The sequence below is a fragment of the Megascapheus bottae genome, chromosome 22 (assembly GCF_031878675.1).
Source record: "Megascapheus bottae isolate mThoBot1 chromosome 22, mThoBot2.hap1, whole genome shotgun sequence".
NCBI lineage: Eukaryota > Metazoa > Chordata > Mammalia > Rodentia > Geomyidae > Megascapheus > Megascapheus bottae.
The window spans coordinates 2,173,351-2,186,601 of NC_143530.1; the positions used below are offsets into that span (position 1 = coordinate 2,173,351).

General features: G+C 45.1%; 1 protein-coding gene across 2 annotated transcripts in view; it reads right to left on the reverse strand.

Moving 5' to 3' along the window:
* The window catches only part of Lrrc1 (leucine rich repeat containing 1), a 97,272-nt gene that overhangs the window by 17,334 nt on the left and 66,687 nt on the right, over positions 1 to 13,251 (reverse strand). For both annotated transcript variants that reach the window (XM_090355473.1, XM_090355472.1), the window contains exons 5-10: positions 9,296 to 9,352; positions 8,264 to 8,327; positions 7,265 to 7,339; positions 6,223 to 6,367; positions 3,678 to 3,796; positions 2,620 to 2,703 (exon numbers count right to left, since the gene is read on the reverse strand). In XM_090355473.1, the coding sequence (XP_090211599.1) occupies positions 2,620 to 2,703; positions 3,678 to 3,796; positions 6,223 to 6,367; positions 7,265 to 7,339; positions 8,264 to 8,327; positions 9,296 to 9,352 (544 nt within the window). The remainder of the gene's footprint in view (positions 1 to 2,619; positions 2,704 to 3,677; positions 3,797 to 6,222; positions 6,368 to 7,264; positions 7,340 to 8,263; positions 8,328 to 9,295; positions 9,353 to 13,251) is intronic.

Here is a 13,251-nt window from a genome sequence, read left to right on the forward strand (position 1 = left end):
TGAGTTGCTCTGCAATTTGATTTCGATATCTCATTTTACAACTTAATTGTCCCAAGAGGAAATAATAAGCTTTTGAAAAAATATAATCAGAAAAATGCAGGGTTTGACCAAAAGGACTCAGATGTGGAGGCAAGTTAGTATACATCCATGTGTGCAAACACGCGTAAATACACATGTACACATACAGACCTGTCACACTGCAAAACAGAGACATGCAACACAACAGCGCTGCTAGGCCACCGTAACACAATGGGAGGTCAGGAGCACATGGAGGAACAAGCACTCAAGCCAGTAGGCTGTGACCCATAGCAGAACTGGAGACAGGCACCCAGCAGCATTCCTACACCATGTATGTGTGCGTGCATGCGTGTGTGTGTGTGTGTGTGTGTGTGTGTGTGTGTGTACAGGGCCCATGCTACGTTAGAAAAGATTCCACTGCTGCAAACTCAACCACTCACTACTTTATCAGGAAGCTGGAAGAAAAGGTGCAAACTTCATTCCCTGTCATTTCTAAAGCAGAAAGTGGACAAAAATATGATGGCTAAAATGCATTAAAGCTAGGAAAATGTCACAGGGCTTTTACTTTTCACATCATCAGGTGCTGTCCCAGTAAACTTAAGCAAACTCAGCAGGCACTATGTCCACCTTCCCATCCGAGAACACATGACTTCTTAACAATGAAAAGAGGAATGGGGATGGAATGGTGATGAAGAGCTTCTCAAGTTCCTGTCTAGAACGTGTACCTATGAAAGAGAATTCAAAAGAGGCCCAGAAAAGCTGGAGTGGGATTAAACTTACAGGGATTAATGTGAAGCATTTGTGTTGAAAACAGATCCAAGCTATATTAACGAAAGGTGGTTTGATCTTTCCTTTTTGATGTAAATTCCTGCCCTTCCTCCACTTACACAAGTCAACAGTGTGACCACTGAATGCTCTGTTTTGAATGGCCCACTGGACTAGAGATGGAAGCTCACTTCAGGAGTCTGGTGTCATCTACTCCTTGCTTCGTGGGCCTGGGCAGAGGCCTCAGCATCAACCCGGGGCCAGTGGACCAGCACACTGAAAGCTTCTAGTACAGGGCATGGCACTGAGCAAGAGGAAGTGAAGCTTTCATTTCTGCACTGTTTGTGTGTCTAAGCCATTCCACAAGTGTCTACGCCATCTACGAGTGCTTTTTGGCAAGAGGAACATTAGTGCTCAGAATATCAGCTGAGTGTTGTTGCTCTATTGTTTAGAGACTGGAACCAAAATGTTTTGATGAGCAGAATCTTTTTAGTTCTAGTTTGTCTAAGACAGAGAAAAGTCATGCTGCTGAGCCAGGGCTCTTATTTAAGGATATATCAGGTTACAAAGCCAACTTATATACTCTCGCTTCCCCTAGAGAAAAGCTGGCCATCTTACCCAGAAAAGACTGGGTTTGGTGGGCAAAAAGCCCACCAAAGAGGAGAGAGGAAACATGATGGGCCAAGCTCATTCATATTGAGAAGTGGCCCTAGGGAAATCATGGTGCTCAGTTCTGACTTGTCAGATGACATCCTGAAATCAGTGTTGACATGGGTCAAAATAGAGAACTATGAAGAAAACAGTTCCAGACCAGAGACCAGATCACAAAGGAAATAGCCTCTTTAGGTAAGGACCACAAAGAGGTAGTCTCACCAAAGCTCAGCTGACAGGGGAAGAGGGAAGCTTAAACTTAGTTTTAGGCTCTGCTACTTGAAAGGAGGTACAGTAAGGTCAAGGGGAGAGGGATAGATAAATGAAGAGAAGGGGAGAAGAATGCAGCCAAGAATTCAGTGTATATCCCATAGAATTTAGAAAAGTGGGAGGAAGGGGTAGGAGGGAGGGATGAGAATGTTGAAAGGGGCAACACTCATCAAGATGCATTGTATTCACCAACCGCTTTGTTGAATGACAACTCCCTTGTACAAATACAAAGGGAGGGAGGGAAGGAGGGAGGGAAACCAAGCTTTGTCTGACCCTTTTCTAATCAAACTCTATCAGCCTGTAACAGAATTAAAGTGCTCATCTCATCAGTCCACAGAGCCACTCTTCACTGTGGAAACAAATTGTTTCTTTTCTCCTGCTGGGAGCACTGACAAGAAGTCTAAACATCCTAGGAGCTTTAACTTGCTGTAGCTCCAACTGGCCATCCTCTCTACTACGTCTTGGTAAAAGGTCCACCCTCATCTCAGACAAGGAGGCATGGAAAGCTCTGCCCAGAAACATGGCTTCATGGAGATTTATTTTTATAATCACAACTATGGGACAGAATCTCATTTCATACCAAATTCAACCATCACGCCCAAAGTCACCCACTATCTCTGCTTAAACTCCTCAATTATCCATGTATGTCAATGTATCATCATTCTCTCTATATGTCAAGCCCCAAATGTCAACCTATTTCTTCATTTAAAATTTTGGCAATTCACCTTTTCAAAGTCTTCTTCATACTACTGATAATCACTCTTTGATAAAAGTTTCTCCAACCTGCTTTATATGCATTCCTTTACAAAGTGCCACATTGGTCTTTTAAACATTAAAAATATCTCTTGCATTTTTGATCCTTTCAGTGTTATTACTTCTTCATAATCACTACCACAGTAATTCTCTAGCACATACCTCTTTTGGTAAAGACATTAATTTGTTTCTGTCTGCATTCAAGTTGCTCAACTTCTTAAGTTTTCCAATGCTTTTAGGTAAGGTCTAAAAAAAAAGGTACTTTTATTATTGATTTATCACGTTTCTAACATAGCTGAAAAAGTCCTGTTTGTATGAGCTATCCAGCAAAAGAAACAAAAGACTTTTCCTGAACATAAGATGCTCATAATTATTACTTGGAAAGAATCAAATAGAATATGCTGAGTTTTTGTTGCTATGATATTTCAAAGAAATAAAATCAAAGACAGAGCAATATCTAGCAGAGAGGAAATGAATGTTCTTCAACACAACCAACATTGCCAGGGGGTGAATGTTATTGCTGTAATTGCTATAATCATTATTTGTAAGGTATTAGGCAAGGAGAGTAAGGAGAGCAGGAAGAGGTAGTAACTGCCACCACACCTGCAGAAGAGGCACGGCTGCTGACATCGCTTGGGAAGGATGTTGCTGGGCGCTCCCCCCACTCAAAGTCCCCACTCTTCTCTTGCTGTCTGTCTCTGCTCTTTTCATCTGAAGAATGTTCCCTTGGTGGGAGAGGAAGCCTGGGCCAAGTGTGCAGCCCTGTGCTGCCTCTGCCCCGGCTCTGGATGGGACTGGCAGTAGTCTGGGTGAGCATTTATCAAACACCATTCTTTGGTTTTCCCCGTAAAGAGCACACTTAAGCCCCAAGCTCCCAGGGCTTGTCCTGACAATCCACTGTGTGGATTGTCATCTACATGTTCCAGGAGTCCCTGAAACCTGTCCCCTGGGGAGCTCTGTGACAGAGCCATCAAGAGGTCAGTAAATGACTCATCCTCTCACGCCAACTCAGGGGTGCCAGTCCAGCATCTGGACTCCAAGCCCCACATGAGGAACCGTCCCAGAACCGGGGAGCTGAAATGCTGCTTTGTTTGCTTGCGCAGGCTACGCTGGCATTCCAGGCTCCTCAGGATGCCACGTGAGGGCATTCCCACTGCATCCACTTGAATGGTGGCAGCAAGTAAGTAGGATGTACCCTCATAATGTCAAACCACACTCACCAGGAGCCGATTTTCTGTAAGAACTAACTCAGTGAGGTTTTCGCAATCTCCAACTGCTTCGGGCAGCTGGAGAAGTCTGTTCTGATCCACCTTCAGAATGGACAACTTCTTTAGTTTTCCTGCAAAAGCATTATTTAAACTCGTTAGTTGTGACTTTTCCTGGCTGTCCTTTTATGTCTTTAACAGTTACGGACTTTTTTTTCTCTCTCGGCCAGCTTTTCACATTGTGAAACTACATCATTCTTTGAATCACTAGAGGTGGGGCGTTAAAACTAATTTGTTCAGAACATCAAAAACAGTAATTAGAAACAAGCTATGTTAAAAGGCGCTACCTAAAAATATCCTATGAGAGCCAGAAAACTGAAAGTCCAAATAGCAGGCTTTTGATGCACCTTTAACATGAATTTCTTTGTGTACTGAATGGAACTTCATTTTATCCTAGGAGTCATCCTCACTAAAAATAATAAGGTATAGGTTATTAAATCACCTATGAGTGCCAGTGGCTCAGGAAAGCATTTCTTCATGAACAGAACCAAGCACACTCTTGAGGAGCCATGTGAGGGACTGAGCCTGCCTCATTCTGCGAAGGGAGATGCTCACAAGCCATGGCGTGGAACAGTCGACTGAGTCTAACTGCAGGCTCCTCAGAGTCCCACTGATATCACCCAGATGCTTGTCAAGGTAAATGTCCCTCACCACAATCCTCACCTTTCTCATCAAACCACAACACAGCTGCTATACAAGCAGAGCAGAAGGCCACCAGAGGAGCAGATTAAAAGGGCAAGACTAGAAAATAAATCTATTCTTAAGCTCCTTATTTAGCATAATCAATATCCTGCTAATGCCTCCCCTGGAGGGCCTACACCTACCCTCAGTACCAGGAGACAGGTCCTTCAGATGCAGTGGTGCCCAGCAGAGAACCTGAATCCCATCCCCACAAGAAGTCTGTGGCCTCTCCCGACTCCCAGCAATCATGTACTGGTTTCTTCTATAACAAATACCATTGCTTTTTGAAATACTTAAGTGAAATGAGATTCAGAGTCTTTCACCCATTTGAGCTAGAAGATCCAAGAAACATCCTTCCATACATAGACAGCCCTTCAAGTGCCGGGCCAGACAGGCAAGACAGCAAGCTCAGGCCAGCTACCTCTTCCTTTTCTGAGCAACAAGATCTGCCTGGGTTTAATACCATCACCAGATGCCATGCACAACTCCCCTTAAAATCTCTACACAGACAAAACCTCCATTAGTTTTCTATTGACCAAATCATAATGTCCACATGCCTATGAAGTTGCTATTAATGCCAGCATTTCCACTTTGACCAAACAGCAGAACAAAGTGGTCTGTCACACAATTCTCTACTTACTAGAGATCTTACATCTTCTTCCTCTGATGCTTGCAGTAAAAGTTAGAGAGCAGCCCCTTGACAACTACTCTATGGCTAAACAGAATTTGATATAACTTCCAAGTGGCTTTATTCTGGAGGAGCTAACAGCTCATTCCTGGTAGAGCTCCTCTGCGTTGCATTTCTCACACTGGGCTGCTCCTTTATAGCAAAGAAAATGTTGGGCTTATTTTTAAGTAAAACACCTACAGTAGTTTAAAAATTCCCAATTTAGGGCCGGGAGTTTGGCCTAAGTGGTAGAGTGCTTGCCTACCACGCACAAAGACCTGGAGTCGATTCCTCAGTACCACATACACAGAAAACAAGCCAGAAATGATGCTGTGGCTCAAGTGGTAGAGCTCTAGCCTTGAGAAAGCCCAAGGACAGTGCCCAGGTTCTGAGTTCAAGGCCCAGGACTGGCAAAAAAGAAAAAGAAAAAAGAAAAATTCTCAATTTACCAGAAAAGTCTCAATTCAATCACCTCTCCCTTTGAGAGGATCTTTCCTCTGCCATGCAGTGAGCTCCAAGTTACTTTCTCATTCACTGTTGAAGATGCTCTATGAGAAATGTCCTAGTGATTGTTCACATGCCTTAAACTCATTCTATGATCTGGCAGGATTCTACTGTAATCACTAAGACGCTGACAAAGTCAGTCAGTCAACATCAGTGTTACTAAGTCAAGATTAGAGTAATACAATTGGAAAAACTTAAGTCTATTATATTCATGGCTTTCCTTTCTTAAAAACAAACAAAGGAACCACATTCCCAGCACCTGACAGGAGTAGACACAGCAGCAGGGTGGTACAGCATCCAGCTGGCCAAGATGACCTCATCAAGATGGCCTTGTCAAGAAGTGACCTCATCAAGCTGGCCTCGTCACGAGGTGACATCAAGATGACCTCATCAAGGTGACCTTCATCAAGAGGACTTCATCACGAGGTGACCTCATCAAGAGGGCCTCATCATGAGGTGACCTCACCAAGATGGTCTTGTCAAGAGGTGACCTCATCAAGAGCGCCTCATCACAAGGTGATGTCATCAAGATGACCTCATCAAGAGGGCTCATGGTAAGATGATGTCATCAAGAGGGCCTGGTCACAAGGTGACGTCATCAAGAGGCCCTTATGTGGTACCTCAGCAGCCAGTGCTTTCAACACTCACCGATGCCATCTGGAATTGTCTCCAATAAATTCTGAGAAATTACTAAATCCGTTAACGAAGTCAGCCCGCTGATTTCTTCAGGAAGTCTTTCCAACCTGTTCTCAGAGACATCTAAGCACAGCAGGTTCTTTAGGTTTCCTATTTCCTGCGTCAAAGGTATAGAGAAACTCGCTCAAACTTGTCACACACCAGAATTTGTTACAGTGGTTTTAAACAGGGAGGTCCTGACGTTGTAAGGAAGTTTCCTTAGTGTACCATCAAGGAGGAAAGCAGCATAGATTTCTGGACCCTCCCTTAATGAAAATGAGAAGTGGTACAAATGGCAGGCATGGAGCTGTGCCTCCCTCGGGTGTGCAATCGTTCTCACTTAACAGGTGCAGAGAAGGCATTGAGAGAGTGGGGGAGATTGAGTCCAATTTTCCATGTTTGGAATTTATCCCTCATAAGTAGTCTGCACTGGGAGGCAACCAGCTTACACAGCAGGGGGACTCTGAGATTTTTTCTACTAGAAATCATCTACTTTCTCCCTCCTTCCATCACAAGTAGTGACTGTTAATATACAAGCATCAAACCACCTGCTCCTCCGTGAAACACACGCACACACAACATCACACGGCATCACAAGAAAGAGAAGCACACCACTCTTAATGAGACAGCCCATCCAGGACTGGCAAGATCACTGTTTAACTCACCTTTCCTCCATTCCCCAAACACACCTTCTCCTCTATTACTGCTGCCTTTGCTTCACCATCCCTACTTCCTTAACGCCCCTACTCTCCTTAGCCTTTACCACTCTCCTTACCCTCTTTCCACTCAGCGTTGCATGCATTATATACATGGACTAGCTTTAGCATAGTGTGTTGTGCTTTTCAATTTTTCCATGGAAAGGTAGAATTATAAAATGTCAATGTTCCTTTTCAATCAATGGTTGAAGCTACTAAGATCCTTCTCTAAAAACTCCCATGCAGAGTTGGACAGCACTGCCCAGGCTTGCTGCTGTTGGTGTATGTTCTGTGGGTGACACCATGGAACTCTTGGTTACCTGAGGTAAATCTGACAGTTGGTTCCCATCCAGCCAGAGGTCCTTCAGATGGAAGAGAGAGCCGATTGATTCTGGCTAAAACAAAAAGCAGTAATGTCACAGAAACGAAGATCCAAGTCTGAGGCTTCCACCAAGAAAGAAAGAATTATAAACTCAAATAATAGTTCGGATAATCCTAGTTACTCATGAGATAGACATCAGGAAGATTATGGCTCAAGGCCAGCATGGAAATAAAAACTGAGACCCAACTGCAATAAGAAACTGGGTATGATGGCATATTCAGCTCAGTCCCAGCTACGAAAGAGGCGTGGGTAGGAGGAGTGAAGCCTGAAGTCAACCTCAACTAAACACAAAACAAACAAAAAAAAAGAAGGCTGAGTGGTAGAGGGCCTGCCTCACAAGCATGAGGCCCCATGTGCAAGTTCGGAATGCTAATATTAATAACAAGAGCTGGGAACTGTGGTGGGTATTTATTGTTTCTTTTTTTATATATCAAAATATACTTAGAGATTCCCTTCTTGAATACTTGTTTGTTAAACACGTCATTTGAAATATGATGTAAAAATCAATGTTAATAAATTCTTTAATAAAAAAAAGTGCCCCCCCAAAATATAACTTAGGAATGTCAATCATAGGCTGGGAATGTGGCTTGCCTTGGTATCAGGCTTGCCTTGCATGCATAAAGCCCTGGGTTCAATTCCTCAGTACCAAATTAAACAGAAAAAGCCAGAAGTGGCACTGTGGCTCATGTGGTAGAGTGCTAGTCTTGAGCAAAAGAAACTTAGAAACAGTGCCAGGGACAGAGCAAAAAAAGAATGCCAATCATTTCCATTCATCCTCAAATCTCTAGCCCTGACCAAACCAACACCCAAGTTGTAGTTTGTACCACTGTGAACTGAACACCCTCTGAATATTCACAATTCCACACACACCTCTTTAATATACCAGTGATGACCAAGGACAGAGGGAAATTCAACCCCTCCAACTGTACAGACTTACCAAGTTATAGATTTCATTATTTCCTAGATCAAGTTCTTCTAGTCTTCGCAGTTGGGTAAGAGAGCTATTTAAAACAAACAATGCTTAATGAAGACTTAGACATGCAGAGCAATATATAGAACTCCTTATCTATTACTCAAAAATAGGATTCATCTGGATTTCATGACAATGAACTATTATAAGACCAGCACCTCACAGGGTGGGTGGCAAAAGGCAGGGTTTTGTTTTATTTTGGTTTTTTTTCTTTAGCATAATGCTACAGTCCTTTAAAAAGTAAATTCAGGCCAGGCAGTGGCTCATGCCTATAACCCTAGCTACTCAGAAGGCTGAGATCTGAGGATCAAGGTTCAAAGCCAACCCGAGCACAAAAAGACCTGAGACTCTTATCTCCAATTAACCTCCAGAAAACAGGAAGTGGGGCTTGGCTCATGGGTAGGGCAGTAGCCTTGAGTTGAAGAGCTCAGGGACAGCGCCCAGGCTGAGCTGAAGCCCCATGGCCCACAAAAAAAAAAGCAAATTCAGGACCAAGAGTTTGGCCTAGTGGTAGAGTGCTTGCCTAGTTTGCACGAAGACCCGGGTTAGATTACTCTACCACATACATAGAAAAAGCCAGAAGTGGTACTGTTGCTCAACTGGTAGAGCCCTAGCCTTGAGAAAGCCCAAGGACAGTGTTCTGGCCAAGTTCATGCTCCAGGACTGGCAAAAAAAAATAGACAGCAGGCAGTCGCTGTGACTCAAGCCTATAATCCTAGCTACTCAGGAGGCTGAGATCTAAGGATCAAGGTTCAAATCCAGCCTGGGCACAAAAGGACCTGAGACTCTTATCTCCAATTAACCTCTAGAAAATGAGAAGTGGGCCTGGGCTCAGGGGTAGGGCGGTAGCCTTGAGCTGAAGAGCTCAGGGGCAATGCCCAGGCCCAGGGGTAGGATGGTAGCCTTGAGCTGAAGGGCCCACACTGAGTTCAAGTCCCATGACCCACAAAAATAAATAAATAAACAAACAAACAAACAAATTCATTTACTATGACTCACTCAGGAAGATAGGTAAGAAGGTTCTCTCTCAGTTCCAGGGAAGCCAGGTTGTAAAGACTAGAAACAGAAAGAGCAGCGCATCAGGGAGATTCCCATATTCATCCTTCCTCCACCTCCAGCACCATGTGGCATCAACAGTCAGTCTCCAGGTCACATCCCATCGTGCCACCCTACCCCATACATCCACAAGTCTAAAAGAAGACATGAAGAAGGTGAATTAACGGGCACGTCATGTCCACAAAGCGCCCCACTCGACCACCACACCTGTCTGATGCCGTGAAAAGACACCCTCTCCCCAGACCAAGGCCAGAGGCCAGCTTCCCAGCCTCAGGCTGCCCCAGACAGCACCGCCTTCTGCCAGGCCTGTTTCACAGAATGGTAGTGTCTCTCGGAGACGTCAGGCTGCACACAGTTCATGGGAGATGACAGGAGGGGAACGGGCGGTGTACACTGCTTTGCACACAGTAGCCATCATCTACTGCTCCTATCTTCACTCAGCCGAGCGGCTGCCCTGGCAGCAGATTCTTCCCCTCATGGGTAGCCCAGTATTGGGGCAGAGTGCGAGAGACAGATGTTCTCTCCAGACCCGAGTATGTGGGTCGGCTTTGCCACGCAGAGGCTATGTGGCAGCCTCCGAAGCCCAGTGCTTCAGCACAGCACGGCACACAGGTTCCAAAAACAAGTGACATGTCTGTTACCTCTAGGCACCTTGGCTCACACCAACCTCAGCTCTGCTTGCTAATATCACGCAGAAATATTCAGGTTGGCAGGGGTTTATTTCTGAGCCGGCAGGAGACAGACGTTACCCCAATCCTCTAATCCTCCTTAATCCTCCCTCTCCAGCTTTTTAACAAACAGCCAGAAACATGGGAACTAAAAGGCTGATTTTCTAACACCACTGACTAGAGAATAAAACTGTAGGATTGGTTCTGAGCAACAGCTTGCCCGGGTGAATCCTAAACCACAGGGCAGGCCCTCCCTCGTGCCATGGTTTTCCAGACAGCTGGAAGGACATGAATGCCACCTGGGACCAGACATTGGTTCAGAAATAACTTACCTCCTTTCCAGTCTTCCAGACTACGGCACTAGGGTGGTACCTGTCCCCATCAACCCACACTTGTCTACATCTCTTACAGGATCTAAGAAGGTGACACTGGGAAGTGATGCTGGAGGGAGGAGGGGGGATCTTAGCCTCATTCTGGGGACTGCCAAGCCCCAAACTCCATCACCAGGCCAAGAGGGATGCGGAGGCCTGGACTGAACGTGCATGCACCCTTTGGACTTCAGTTAATGTCCAGTTCTACAGAGGCAAAGAGTGCATCTAGTACCTTCACAAACTGTGGTATTTCAGTTACTAGTCTTTAATAGTCTTGTTACTAAAAAGGATACTGTTGGCTTTCTACATAACACAAGTTTTATAACTGCTTTGCAAGAATTGACTCTGTGGATAAGGAAAGTAAGAAGCCGACAGAAAGCTGGAACAAGGTCTCAGGAATCACCAAGAAGCCTGCGTGTTCAACCACTGCGGCCTGATTCCTCTCACCCTAGACAAGGGAAGTCAGGATTTGTAGATGGTCCGACATAAATACATACACACACATCAGCTTCTCTGCGCTCCTCAATTAACAGACGGTGTCTCATCTCTTAAGTGGCACACCCCAGTATTTCGCCCAGTTACACAGTACTTCATTGACTCTGTATCCCTTCATGTTTTTAACCACTCCCTGATGAACAGACATTCCACTCTTCATTCAATTTCTGAGACAGTCAATTACTATGCATGCAATGGAAGGGCCTCTCTCTCCTCTAGCAAAATTTGAGGGTTCCTGTTCTCCCTGTCTCCTGTGGACAGAGCCCTGAAGACCAAAGCAAAAGCTTTACCCCCAGCGTGCTGTCCCTCATTCTTGGAACTGCCACAGGAGGACAAGAGGTCTGTCCCTGCAGACAGAACGTAGGCCAGCGTGTTACTAGGCTTCTATCTCAGGGATAGTGATTGGGGACTTAGAGAAATTTACATCTGTTCTTCACTGTGGTTTTTGAACCTTTTAGATCCGTTTGTATTGTTTTTCCATATACTGACGAAAATCATTAAGAAAACAAAGAATAAAAAAAATTCAGATAAATCAAGTAAACAAAAACCAGTACACTGTGAAACTATAAACAAGATGTGGGGTAACAACACTGATGGAGGAAACACAACCGCTCATCAGCACCACGTTAGTGTTCAGAAGTCTCTGCTTACAAATGTCTTCACGACAGCCGTGCTCTGGAAAAGCATGTGAGCACGTGCGCATGGCTGTGTGTGAGGGGGGAGGGGAGTAGGGTGTGTCTGTGTCTGTGTCTCTGGAGTCTTAAACTCAGAGCTTCATACAAACTGAGCTGCTCTCCACTACTGAGTTATGATACCATTCCCAAAACTAAAAAACAAACAAAACAAAAGAATAAATAGGGCGCAGACCTCAAGAACTAAGCACCTCACAGGACAGGTGTGTGTGAAAGGAGGTGCCCCCTTAGGCCACAGTACAGAACAAGACAGGACAGGACGCAGGCAGCCACGGCCTGGACCTCGTGAGAAGGACCACCGAGCTCATTAGCTCAAGTTCATGGAAATTGAGGCCACCTTCCCAAGGGCACGGACACAGAGCCATACCCACACACCTCCGCTCACCAGAGACCTCAGAGTGCGCCTGTGTCCTACTTCTGTCAGCAGAGCACCAGCATTACAGATGTACTGAGAACAGCTCAGCGCCCAGCAGCTGCTCTGGGCACTGTGCTAGTTCATTCTCTGCATCCTTTTTCCTCCAATCATGTTATGCTTTGAGGAGAAATTTTAATCAAGCAGGAAACAGAGATAATTAGACTAACTTCTAGTGTATGGTATCCATTTAACAACAGATAGTAAGAACTTCCATGGAGAGAGTTACACAGACAAGGATCAAGTTCCCAGAAGGACCACTGACCCACGTGGTGCTCCTCAGCTCCCGGGAGATTCACCACCCCCACTTTCACGCCCAGGGCACCGGAAATACTGGGAATGTTCCAGCTCTATGTTGACCTGCCCGTCCACCCTTGAAAGTGTTCCTGTGACCTTAACAGTACTCACAAGGTCACACAACACAGTGTCTTCTTATGAAAGAAAAAATATGGGTAAGTCAGATTTCATTAAAATAAAAACCTTTGTGCTCATTATGAGAGAATACCATCAAGAAAGCCAGGAGAGCTGGTGCGGGTGGTTCAGGCCTGTAATCGTTAGCTACTGGGGTTGAAACTGAGATGGAATCTTGAGGTTTTTGTTGTTGTTGTTATTGTTGTTGGGTTTTGGGGGATTTTTTGCCAGTCCTGGGGCTTGAACTCAGGGCCTGGGCACTTTCCTTGGGCTTTCTCAGGGCTAGCACTCTATCATTTGAGCCACAGCACCACTTCCAGCTTTTTCTGTGTATGTGGTACTGAGGAACTGGACCCAGGTCTTCATGCATGCTTACTCTACCAGTAAGCCAAACTCCTGGCTCCTCTTGAGAACTTCTATGGATGGCCTCAGACTGTGACTTCCCCATCTCCAAGCCCCATTTCTATTTCTTCCCCTCCCAAGAGCTACAATCCTAAGTCTTAGTAAGTCTACTGGCATAAAGTTAAAACATCAGTGTGCCTCAGATAAAAACATGGGATTGCCAGCTCAAACAGGGGTCACAGAAGGAAAAGAGGGGAAAGGCTTTGGATTAAAACTCCTTTGGACCTTTCAGAACAGACATGTCAGTGGCTGGGTTTAACCATTCAAGGTGATTCTCAAAGAGCAGATTTCTGGTTTGTCTTAAGACTTCTGCAAGACACATACAACAGCAGAGAAATCACTAAGATACTGGAGCACTCTGCCAGGTAAGGCCGATGCTGATTTAAATGCTTATGCACAGCCTTGCTTAACCACCCACTCTGCACATCCCTGAAAATGGAGAGCGGTC